Source organism: Stomoxys calcitrans, chromosome 2 (genome assembly GCF_963082655.1).
Source record: "Stomoxys calcitrans chromosome 2, idStoCalc2.1, whole genome shotgun sequence".
NCBI lineage: Eukaryota > Metazoa > Arthropoda > Insecta > Diptera > Muscidae > Stomoxys > Stomoxys calcitrans.
The window spans coordinates 196,959,924-196,972,801 of NC_081553.1; the positions used below are offsets into that span (position 1 = coordinate 196,959,924).

Here is a 12,878-nt window from a genome sequence, read left to right on the forward strand (position 1 = left end):
CCGAGAGTGACAGAACTAAAAAGAGAGAGATATTCGACATTTCCGCGGTCTCCGAGCCAATGGACAGCCATCACAATTTACCGTGGGCGAAGTTACGAATGTCATCCATGGCGCCAAATCATCCAAGGTGTTGGGACCCGAAGAAATCTCTACACTGATGCTGAAGAATCTGGATCTGCCAAGAGTTGAGTACCTTACAACTGTCCTCAAACTGTCTTTGAACACTTTTATAGTTCCCGATGCCTGGAAGATTCAGAGTGATAACGTTACTGAAGCCTGGAAAGGGTCCGAGTTTGGGGGAGTCGTAAAGACCGATCTCCTTCTCTCACCAGTAGCCAAGATGCTTGAGACACTACTCCTCCTGAGCCTCGTAGGAGAATTTCCATTCGGGCAACAGCATGGATTTCCAAGACTGCAAGGCACAACAACTGCTTTGCATGCCATCGCCGCACAAATTTGCCGTGGCTTCAATCAGCCCAGGCCGTGTGATAGGACGGTCCTCGTGGCACTGGACCTATCGAATGCATTTGACACGGCCAGCCATGCCAAATTATTTGAGGACATCGCCAACACGTCCCTCCAGCCAGGCCTGAAACGCTAGGTCGCGAATTATCTGTGTGGTCGCCAGTCTTTTATGGAATTTAGGGATACGAAGTCGAAGTACAGTAGAGTGAACAGGGAGTTCCCCAAGGCGGGGTGATATCTCCGGCACTGTTTAACCTCTACCTATCCTCAATTCCACGACCCCAAACGTCATAGAGATCGTATCATATGCGGACGATTGTACGATCATGGCATCAGGCCCCCGACCCATTGATGACATATGCTATAGGTTGAACGTCTACCTCAACAAACTTGCCTCATATTTCGCTACCGGAGATCTGAAGATATCTGCCACCAAATCTTCAGTCACATTGTTCACTACAAATACGCGTAAGGTGAATCCCGAGCTGACTGTGATGGTCGATGGAGAAATGATTCGGACCATCAAGTGTTCAAAATACTTGGCGCCACATTTGACAGCTCTTAAACATTCTCCCCACATGCCACAACAATTTGCGACAAAGTCAAAAGTAGAAACCTCAAGTCACTTGCTGTCAGCACTTGGGGTGCAGACAAAGAAACCTTGTTGACCACGTACAAAGCAATTGGCCGGTCTTTGGTAAGTTATGCAGCGCCACTGTGGTCTCGTCATATCCAGATCAAAGATCCTAAGCGTGCGATGACATAACTACATGCTGTCTAAGCAATTCCTTCTGGGCTGTTATTGCAGAGACCATCCAAATCATCATATTATGGGTAGGTATTCACCGCCCAGAAGCCTTAAGGTGAGGTCCAACAAACGGCCTAGAAAACATTCATACAGACACGATTGCAGATACATTAAATAGCTACCGGGTGAATGTAGTCCTTGGAGAACGACCGCTTCCCATTGCACCTGAAGAAATTGACCTCCCCGACAAACCAGAGAACTTTTGGCTCGATTACCATCCGGCAGATACAGGCGACTAAACTTCTACAGAACAAGGATTGATGCCGACGTGCAAGATGAATGTCCCTCGTGTGACCAGGGAGCACACGTCACCTGTTTAACTGCCCAGCCAGACCCAGTCGACTCAGACCCAGATCCCTGTGGACGCACCCCATCTTAGAGAGAGACTTCCTCGATTTGGACACTCAACAGAATCTAGCAGACGAAAGATTGAGCACAACAAATTGCTACAATAACAACAACAAGCATCACTTTGGATTTAAGTGTAGGCTTCAGCAGGAGGGATAAGGTCAGTTAACATAGAAAGTGGCCAAAAAATCCAATTTTTTGCACATCCCTCTAAAATGGTCAAAAAATTATTTTTTTGCACATCCCCCTAAATTGGCTTCACGAATACGAAATTTGTTGGGAGCTAGGGCCTTGGGTCTCCCAAACGCCTCCCTCCCCTAAATGCGAAGTCATAGCAGAAGTTCTGGTGCCAAATTTCAGCAAAATCAGTTGAAAACTAAGGCTTCTAGGGGTTCAAAAAGTCAAATCCAGGGATCGGTTTGTATGGGGACCATATCAAAAATTTCAGCAAAATCAGTTGTAAATTTCAGCAAAATCAGTTGAAAACTAAGGCTTCTAGGGGTTCAAGAAGTCAAATCTGGGGATCGGTTTGTATGGGGACCATATCAGTTTACAGACCGATTAGGATCATACTCGGCACTGTTGTTGAAAGTCAAGCCCTTGGACCAAATTTCAGCCAAATTGAAAGAAAATTGAGGTTTCTTAGCGCCCAAGAGATCATAACTGGGGAACGGTTTATATGGGGGCTATAACCAAATCTGAACCAATATGGCCCATTTGTAACCCTCAACGACCTACGTCGATAGAATCTGTGCAAAATTTCAAGCGGATATTTTGATAACTTCATTCGTTCGAACGATATCGTGATTTCGACGGTCAGACGGATGGACATGTTAAGATCGACTAAGAATGTCAAGACGATGAAGAATATATGTATATAGTGTCTCAGTTCAATATTTCAATTCGTACAAACGAAATGATTACGTTAGTATACCACCACTACCCTATCCTATGTGCAAAAAGAAATAAATTAAGCTCTAAAAGAAAGAAAATTTGTACAAAAAATCGCGCGCTTATCTATCGTAATCTACTCCTTGGTACCTTTCATTTGATACCCATGTTGCCTATGTTACCTGTCTTAAAATTCTCAAGACCCCTTACGTTCCTCCCAGGTCCAATTTTAATACATATTCGCAATCTAATCGACAAAACCCTTCATTTGCTGCCCATATTTCCTAGGTTGGACCACTTCCCCACAAGGGGAGATTTTGACCCCTAAGGCGGCTCAGGAGCCTTTGCACACAAAACAGACTTCAGACTTCCTGGGGTAAAAAAATTAAAAAATGTTGTAAAGTGCATTCTTTTTTACAAATTCTATTTATTCCTAAGTGTAAACCACCCATTGGGTATATCAATACCAATAAGTAATGTCAATACCTTTGCAAGTAATGTTGTCTTTTGAACATTTAAATTAGCCGATTCACTAACCGTGGTGTAGCTACAGTGGTTGTTGAACAGGATATACAGACAATACAACTCAATAAAGATGCTTAAAACGCTTTCAAATTAGGTTACACATCATATGGTTTTTTCACCAAGAATTATTCACCACATACACAAAATAACCATTTGGCAACGTTTAGTAGAAATACAATTTTGACATTTGTATCATAAACATTGCAAAACCAATCGCATTCTAGATTAAAAAAATTTTAAAAATATTGTTTTTTTAACAAAAATAAACCAATAGACTTGCAAAAATGAACAGCAATCTCAATAGCAATGCAACAAACATCGGCAGCTTATCCCAAACCACCATAGGCGGGGCAAGTGCTGGAGGTGGCAGCACGCCAACTCTGGAGGACAATGTATCCTTACTTTCGGAAATCTCGGATATTATGCGAAGTTTTGGCGATAGCGACCAGCCGCGTATGGAAAGTGTTAAACTGGTGGAGCATATACTACAACAACAATTGCGCGGAATGTTCAATGAGGCTTCTTTGGTGGCCATGAAACGCAAAAATAATCCCTGCCCCTCACAAGCAGACTTTGAGTTTCTCATGCGTAATCATCCCGTTAAGATTGCTCGCATGCGTAAACATCTGAAGGATATGCGTATTCTAAAGAAATTCCTTAGTATACGCACTGGAAGGCCACAAGATTTTATGGAAGACTTAGATCAACAAGATTCCGATGAAGAATTGGGCATTGATGTGCCCGAAATGTATGATGAGGATAGAACGCGCCGTCTATTTCGGGCAGATCGTATATCGCAAATTTTAAGCGGGCAACAATATTTGGAATTCAATGAGGCACGCAAAACCTCGTTCTATTGTCGCCATGGTGAAAAGATTAAAAACAAGTTTAGACGTTTTCTGGATTTGCCCGCAGATTTAAGGATACCCACTACCACAATGAATATATTGGCCTATTTTGCTCATGAAACCATAGCCGTAATTGTGGACTATGCCATTTTGACAAGATTGAATTCATCGAATCGCATAACTGAGCCCTTTAGTCGGGTCACATCTACAGGGGCTTCGCCCGCAATGATGCACATATGCCCTGAGGTAACCCAGGGCAGGGGCATGGAAGTGGTTAAGCCCATTAGTGTACAGGAGATACATGAGGGTATACGGCGTTTCAGGCAAATGACCAGCAAGAAAGTGGGCTTCTATAGAAGTTCATGTGACACAGATTTCAGGAGATCCTTTTTGGCATTGTAAAATCAGCAAAGAAATTCCGACAACAACAAGGCCATGGTAATGAAAGTGTTGCTGCTCTAGATTCTGGCTCTACGATTTAATGGCAAACCTTTGGTTTCTATCAAAATATGCTTGTAAGTTTACGATTTTTTTTTATATTTAATTTTTCCAACAATACGCCCTACTTTTAATGCCTAGTTTAGCATTATAAAATAGATAAAAAACCTTTTTTTATATTTTTGGTTTTTTTTTCTAAAATCAATGACTGGTCTAATAATTTCTTATTGAAAGAGATTAAATTAAGAAAATAAACTTAAAACCCTTTAAAATTACCTATACTAAACTGTTTCCTCTTCGTCTTCTCCCTCCTCCTCCTCCTCCACCACAACATCATCTGTGGTATCTTGACTTTGGCCTTCTTCCTGATGCAAGGCAGCAGCAGTTTCTGCAGCGGCCACTGCGCCATCTGCTAATTGCACTGCCTTTTTATGTGATTTGGTTAGTTCGTGTTGTTTCATATGATGTTGCAAGCGAAAATCTTTTTTACAATAATAACAACGATACAATTTGACTTCAGTATGTATGAGTCTATGTTTCTTTAGGGAATGACCATAGCTGAAAGCTTTGTCGCATATATCACAGACATAGGGTTTAATACCCTTATGGACACTGGAAGAGTGAAAGAAATAATTAGTTTACAGGTACATGATTCCAATTATCAACTTACAGTTCGTGGGCTTTTAATACACTCTGATAGTAGAAGGTGCGGGAGCAATAATCACATTTTAATGGTTTACCACCACTATGGGAGTACATATGTTTCCTTAGGAGTTCACGCATATGGAACTTCATATCACATAGTCTGAAAAAGCAAAGAAAAAAAAAACAAAAAATTAATGTGGCCGCATTATAAGTTGGACTTAATGGTTCGCATTAAACTTTTTTTTTGCAATATGGAGTTAATTTTCCTTGAAGATGCTTAGAATTATTATCACAGGAACATTGAGTTTACAGACTGACTTAAAAATCGCATTTTTTTACAAATTTGAGCATGAGCCTTCCATTTGGTAACAGAGGGCATACTTTTCCCATAACAATGATTGCTGTCCGATTCAGGTTTTAAGCTCTAAAGAACCTCTCCTTTATAGCCTAGTCCGAAAGTCATGCCCCAGAGCTACTCATCTTAGAAGAGCAGTTTTAAATGGCTGAATATCTCACAACAGTCGCCAGCTTTTGTGAGGGAATAACCAACACTGAAAATTTTGTCTGATGTTCTCCCCAGGACTCAACGACGCCGGCCTCCTATATACACATACACATCTCTATAAACAAACTTTAAAGAGTTACAAGCAATTTAAGTTTGAAAAAATATAATAAAACGGTGGCAGGAGGTTCAATAAAACCTTGACCCACCAAAGGTTTTCGCTTCAGTGTAATCTGTGCGGAATTTGAACCCAAAAAAGACTGAGGAAGACTAATGCGAGCAAATGTGAGGTCCACATTTCCTCAACAGAGCTATTTCGATATCCGCCGAGGACAAATATTTGGGGGCAATCTTGAATAGGGAATTGGGCTAAAAGTGCCACATCCAGGAGTGAACTGCACAGATCACATATGTTGGGGACTATGTAAACCGCGCCGGCGGTAGGCTTTAAATAGGCCTTGAATGTGAGGATAGTCCACTGGCTCTATAAGAGAGTGATAAGACCAATACTTACGTACCCATTACAATAGGTGCAAGGACACCTTGTTTTGGCGAATGCTAGGGCAAGTGCAATTTTTGCCCATGAACATTCTACTTGGGAGCAGGGGCAAACTTCTCAATTTTCAGAGTGCAGTCCGATTCACGTTTAAGCACCTTTTTATAGTCGAGTCCGAATGTCGTGCCGCCGTGCGAGAATTTGAGAATAGTCCACTGGCTCTATAGGAGGGTGATTAGACCAATATTTACGTACCCATTACAATAGGCGCAGAGACACCTTGTTTTGGCCTAGGCTAGGCGAATGCTAGGCCAAATGCGAATTTTGCCCATGAACATTCCACTTAAGAGCAGGGGTAAACTTCTCAAATGTCAGAGTGCAGTCCGATTCAAGTTTAAGCTCCTTTTTATAGCCCAGTCCGAACGTCGTGCCGCCGTGCGAGATCTCTTTGGAGAGAGGTTTTTACATGGCATAGTACCCCACAAATGTTGCCAGCATTAGGAGAGGAAAACCACCGCCGAATATTTTCTTTCTAATCGTCTTGCCAGGATTCGAACCCAGGCTTTCGGCGTTATAGACGGACATGCTAATCTCCGCGCTTCAGTGGCGGATATCTAGAATAGTCTCTAGTGCCCTATTAGGGCACTCCTCTAGACATACCGATTTAGTATGAAACATCCACTACGGCTTTGAGACATAAAGTGCTGGAAGAATGGACAAAGTATATGAACAAGTTGTTGTAGCTGTGTGTTGTGTTCTATGTCTTTGTCTGCTTGATTCTGCTGAATATGCAGATCTTGGAAGTCTACGACTAAAGTGGGATGTGTTTAAAGGGATCTGTTGTTGTTGTTTTTGTAGCAGTTTGTTGTGTTCTATCTTTTGTTTGCTTGATTCTGTTGGGTGTCAAGACCCAGGAACTCTACGACTCAAGTGGGGTGTGTCCAGAGAGATCTGTCTCTGCGTCGAGTGGGCCTGGCTGGGCAATTGAACAGGTGACGTATGTTGCAGGTCCCATTGGGAACACACATCCTGCACGTTGGTATCAATCTTTGCTCTGTAGTAATTGAGGCGGCTGCATCTGCCGGATCGAGCTGTAACTACTCTGGTTTGAGCTATAACTACTCTGGTTTGCCGAGGGAGGTTAATTTCTTAAGGTGCAATGGGTCATTCTCCAAGGACAACATTCACCGAGTAGCTTCAACCCTTCTGTTACCGTGTCTGCATGAATGTGGTCCAGACCCGCTTTACATGCTGCTTGATCTAGAAGTTGTGGTGTAGCGCTGAACCTCTCGTTCTAGATTATAAAGGTCCCCCTTGAGGCTTCTGAGCGGAGGATACCTGTGAACAAAATGATGATTTGGATGGTCCTTGCGATAACAGCCATGTCTACGCACTGGTAGGATCTTTGTCTCCTGCAAGTTGTTGTTGTAGCAGTGTGTTAGGTTTCATCCAATCATCTGCTGAGTTCTGTAAAATATCCAGATATAGGAACTCTGAAACTAAGTTGGGCTGTGACCAAAGGGATCTGGGTCTGACTTGAGTGGGGCTGGCGGGGCAGTAAAACAGGTGGCGTGGGTCCCAGATTACAATCGGACATACATTTAGCATGCTGATGTCAATCCTAGCGCTGTAGGAATCGAGGCGGCTGCAACTGCTGGAAGGTAATTGAGCAAGAACTGCTCTGGTTTGCTAGGGGAGGGTAACTTCTTCAGGTGCAAAGGCTGACGGTCGAACCCCATGTTCACCGCATCTGATAACGTATCTGCGTGAATGCTATCTAGACCCACCTGAAAAGCCTCCTAATCTTGAAGTTCTCTCTTGCAGCGCTGAACCTCTCGCTTTAGATCATGGCATCTAGACCTTTAGACAGCATGTAATTATGCCTTCGCATGGGTAGGTTATTCGTCTCTTGGTGGAGGGGGTCCACATAAAAACTAAGAAGACAGTCTATGACTGTAGATTTTTGTTTTTGGTGTAGCAGTCTGTTATACACTGAGGCAGTATGTAGGTCTGCGTTGTGACATGACTGAATGTTATTCCACTGCGAGTCGCTCAGCTGGTGAGTCCACCCCAGCGCTGCATAGTTTATCACTGACCGGTCAATTGCTTTTTATATAGTCAACCCTCAAGTTCTGCCAGCAAGCGACTTGAAGACCCTGTTTTCACTCCCGACTTTGTCACAAATTGAGCTCCGACGATGTGTGTTTGCTCACCTTTTGGAGCTTGACGAGCACCGCAAACTTCACATAAAAATGTGACTACAATAACAAAAGCAACAAATTTCGGTGGCATGTCCGGAAGATATATTAAGGCTGTCAAATGTAACACAAAGTCTTTTGGTATAGTTGGTCTCGGAATTCTACCGCCTTCGACGATCACATCCAACTGCTGATGCATCCCCGCTGACCATGTGTGAGTGAACAGTGCGGCAGTAAGGCGCCCTAGACGATTTGAAGCTGAGGATGACATTTGTAAATTCTTCTACGGTAAACCTCTCACATATCAATGAGTGTCGTTCGATTCAATGTTAAGTTCAATGATAAGGGACCTCCTTTTTATAGGCAAGTCTGAACGGCGTGCGGCAGTCCGACACCTCTTTGGGGAGAAATTTTTACATGGCTTCAATGCTTGCCCTAGCAACTCAAAAATGTCGCCAGCATGAGAAAGGGAATCCCTTCCCCAAAAAAATTTGTTTGATGTTCTCGCCGGGATTCCGTTGTAACCGTGTGTGGTACACAGAGACTGCAGTCCTTGCCTATGAAGAACTCCATCGGGCCAATCCGATATGTACAACCGGCTGCCATGGAATTGGCGGGATTCTAACCCAGGTGTTCAGCTTCATGGGCGGACATGCCAGCCTCTGCGCTACATTGGCCTCCAACTTAATTTCAGCTTTCTCCTTAGAATTAGCTAAAAACATTTTACAACATTTCATAATACCTAATTTGTACTTACTCGCATTCAAATCTTTTTTCCTTATCATGCCTTTGGCGATGTTCCATCATACGTCCACGTTTTGTGTAAACATTACCGCATATATCACACATATAACCCAATAGCTTATTGGGATCTTTACTGGGGATCTGTTTGCATCCTCTATTACGACGAGCTAAGGTTTTTAAATCCAACTGCGGGCTATTTAAATCAATGTCTATTTCTACATTACTTTCTACATTTTGCTTTAAATTCTTTGATTGACCTTCAGTTGCGGGGGAATGAGCAAGTGACTTTGGCATTTCCTCTCCTTCGATGTATTGAACACTGTTATCCTCTTCCTCCTCCTCTTGCTTCATATCTTCATTTGGTTCATTATCTCTTTCGTCTGATGACAAAAGATTTTCCTCCATTTCTTGTACGGCTTCAACAGTTTCCATACTTCCAATCACTTCATCATAATGACGATGTTGTTCAATAGTAGAGGCTTCCACATCTTCATAGACAGGACCTGGGGATAAATCTTCTATGTTTTGTTCGTCATACTCCTCATCATCATTGGTTTCTCCCTTAACGGGTAAGATAAGCTCATGTAAATGCATATCAATGGTATTGTCATCTAAAGCTTCGGCAGCATTTATAATGTGAACTTCATGATCTGCCTTGGCAGTATTTTCGACTTTTAAGGAGGTGTTATTTAACTGAGACTTACTCAACTCCGCTGTCAACACTATGTGGGATTGTGCCTCAGTGTCTGGAAGTGTGTTGCCTTCCTCTACATCGGGATAAGGTATTTTTAAATCTTGCATATAGGTAACAATAAGTTGATGACTATGCAGGGCTTTCTCACGAAACTCAAAGGCCATGCTGAGAGTCATTTCACAGTTCTTACAAATACTCTTTGGCAACATTTCATGCTTATCCATCTGAAAGTAAAGAATTTTTGTTTACCTAAAGTCACTCTAGTGCAATCGAAACTCACATCCTCCACTGCGATACCAGCTATTTTCAGTAGCATCTCTCGGGGTGGTTCATCGTCCTCATCGGCTGCCTTGTATAGAGAACGCAATTTCTTGTTTTGAGTCAAACAGATGCGACAAGCTCTCGCCGAAACTTCACCTTTCATTTTTGTTAGTTTTTTGTACTTAAAATAAGAGTTAATTTTTATTTAACAAAATTTTAATTTTGTTTACACCATCCGTCGTCTGTCTGTGGGGCAATTGATGATTTTCCCTAAAATGGTAAACATATGTTCGACAGGGTTGTATTTTTCGGTATTCTTTGTTTACCTTTGCTAATGGTGAATATACGACGTGTTTTGTTTCGAGAACACATACTGATTACCATAGAAAATCCAATCGAAATTGGTTTTCATAGAACATTTTTGAAAAATTGTATTTTCAAAACAATTTAAGACTATACTTGATGTTGTTGTAAATAAATATTCATATATTAGTATGTAACTCCACCTTATATCATTTACCGGCAAAACTTTCTTATCTAACTTCAAATTCAGTGAAGACCACACTAATAGAAGTGGCCAGTTCTATGGAGTTGCGGGCTTTAGCCAAGCTCTTTCTCTTTAAATTTTTTATACCCCCTACTGCTTTATAATTTTATTCACCTCCCTAATTTTAACTCCAGGACTATGAGACTAAAGTCAATTATTGGGGCAAAGACCGGGAGACCGCCCTAGGGCTAAAAACTTCCTTCCTTCCTTTATGGGTGGAGGGAAGTATTGATGAATATATTATGAATAAGCAAACAAAGTTGTAAAAGATTACCCGAGAAGGATCTATGGAGCCTTAAAAACTTTGAAGCCTCCAATATGGGTTGTTGTTGTTGTAGCAGTGTGTTATACACTGAGGTGGCAGCCTTTGACGATGAAGAACTTCATCGGGTCAATTAGGTACGTACAACCAGCTGCCAATATGGGTACCAAATAAAAGCGAATGACGATATCTTTGATACCCTAAGTTGGGGGTAAACAAGATTTCCCAAAATATTCACTTCAGATTTGTTTTCCTGGAATCACATCACGTGTTCAAACCAATTCTCATCGGAAACGGCAAGCTCCTTAAGGTGAGTAAGCTCGTTCCGTTCCAAAGGACCGATCGTGGCAGGAACAAGTTGGCCATTGGCTATTTAAAGGCGCTAATAACTCGCCTTGTCATATCGAGTATAATAGACACTCAGTATTTGTGCAAGGGCCGGTGCCGGCCGGCCTCTAACTGAGACTCTCCGCTCGATTGTCCGCGACTGCCGTTGTAGCTTCTCCGTATGAAGCATTCCCCTGTCCACAACCTGTGGACGCACCCGGTGGCTCGCAGCTAAGCTTCTCATGACAGCCATGAACACCACACAGATCGGACCTCAATGCTCCAGCCTGTGTGGTGCTCACAGCTATCCCGGCACGGGTCTATTTGTGGTCTATAGTGATTCTGAAGTTTGATTATATGATTAATAAAGATGCATGCACGGCAGAGATCAGGGATGGTATCATCCAGTCTCCAGCGATATGAATGTAGTTGGCTACACAATCCGAATCTTAAATGGGTGGCATGGAGTCCAGAGTGATCTTGCTTTACATATGAAGAGATAACCTGTGTTCCCAGTTTACAGGCGGAACACAATTGATTCCAACATCAAAGGGAAATGATGTTCAATCTGCCGGATCTTAGTTGAGCTAAGTTTTCTTTGATTTGTAGAGAGGGTGAAGTTAACTCCTACTGATGCTACTGTGACATTTCTTTTCGCCAGTTCATGAAAACTTTGGAGACAGCCAGTCACGGTTCTGCCATGTCTGAATCTTATTCCACTGCATGTGGCTAAATACGGGTGCAGCGTAGAAGGGCATTTTTTGAGTTGAGAATTAGGTAGTCATTATGGAGTTAGCTACCATGGCCTGCTCAAACTTACGCATTTTTCTGTTCTGCTGAGAGATAGAGATGCAGCCTGGCGGCAAGATTGATTATTAGCAGTTTTGAAGTCGTTTTTCTTAAACGGATATCTGGACTGGTGGTACCTCGCCCTTTCCGGGACCTTGTATATATGCAGATGGGTCAAAATTCGATGGGAGCACCCGGGCAGGAGTTTCATTAATTCTTTCAAATGGGGCAAACTTTTGCTATTATGAAATCACAAGAGACAATGTCGATGCCGGAGTGGCTGACCGGCGGTGAGACTGTCACAATAAAAATGGACTGTTAGGCGGCGCTGTAAGCTTTGGCGTCGGGCCATGTGAGGTCAACACTGATAAGAAGACGAAAAGAGCTTTTTGGAACCATTTCGGGCTCGGGCTCTGTTTGGTACCGGGTTTCATGATGCAATGGGGAACGAATCGGCCAACGAACTGGCCAGGAATGAGTCGCTGGTTACCGTAGATCGTGCTACGGGGACAGTGAGATCAGTGATTCATGATGCAATGGGGAACGAATCGGCCAACGATCTGGCCAGGAATGAGTCGCTGGTTACCGTAGATCGTGCTACGGGGACAGTGAGATCAGTGATTCCTGATCCAATGGGGAACGAATCGGCCAACGAACTGGCCAGGAATGAATCGCTGGTTACCGTAGATCGTGCTATGGGAACAGTGAGATTAGTGATTCAAAGGCGTGTGTTGGCCTATATGAGGCGTGAGTTAGGGCTAACCATTACAGAGTGGCAATCACCCTGTGGCCAAGTAGTTCGCGAAACAGGACGTCTCTTATCCTAGGACAGAGGAGGCATAACTTCGTATTGCTGTTAGGCGTCCATACAGGTCATTGGAGCGTCAGGTCCTTGAAGTCTTCCTGGACGCAGGGAGAGGCAAACTTCTACCGCTCCATCCATTGTTGTTGTAGCCGCATTTCCATATGTGGAGTTAGCGATCCTCATCGAGCTCCAAAGTGAGCAAGATCGTTCCGGTCCATGGGACTGATTCTCACGGGAATGGCATGGCCATTGGTCATTTAAAAGCCCCAATAACTCGCCTTGTCA

General features: G+C 43.0%; 2 protein-coding genes across 2 annotated transcripts; one reads left to right on the forward strand and one right to left on the reverse strand.

The window, feature by feature from the left end:
• The first annotated feature begins 3,234 nt into the window (after positions 1-3,234).
• LOC106081783 (transcription initiation protein SPT3 homolog) lies at positions 3,235-4,500 on the forward strand. Its single transcript, XM_013243981.2, has one exon. It carries the CDS (start codon positions 3,322-3,324, stop codon positions 4,285-4,287), a length of 966 nt encoding a protein of 321 aa, XP_013099435.2. The 5' UTR covers positions 3,235-3,321; the 3' UTR covers positions 4,288-4,500.
• On the reverse strand, positions 4,423-10,116 carry LOC106081781 (zinc finger protein 665). Its single transcript, XM_013243980.2, has 4 exons — positions 9,883-10,116; positions 8,922-9,826; positions 4,994-5,128; positions 4,423-4,935 (listed from the first exon to the last, which is right to left on the reverse strand). Exons 1-4 carry the CDS (start codon positions 10,024-10,026, stop codon positions 4,605-4,607), a joined length of 1,515 nt encoding a protein of 504 aa, XP_013099434.1. The 5' UTR covers positions 10,027-10,116; the 3' UTR covers positions 4,423-4,604.
• Positions 10,117-12,878: the final 2,762 nt, after the last annotated feature.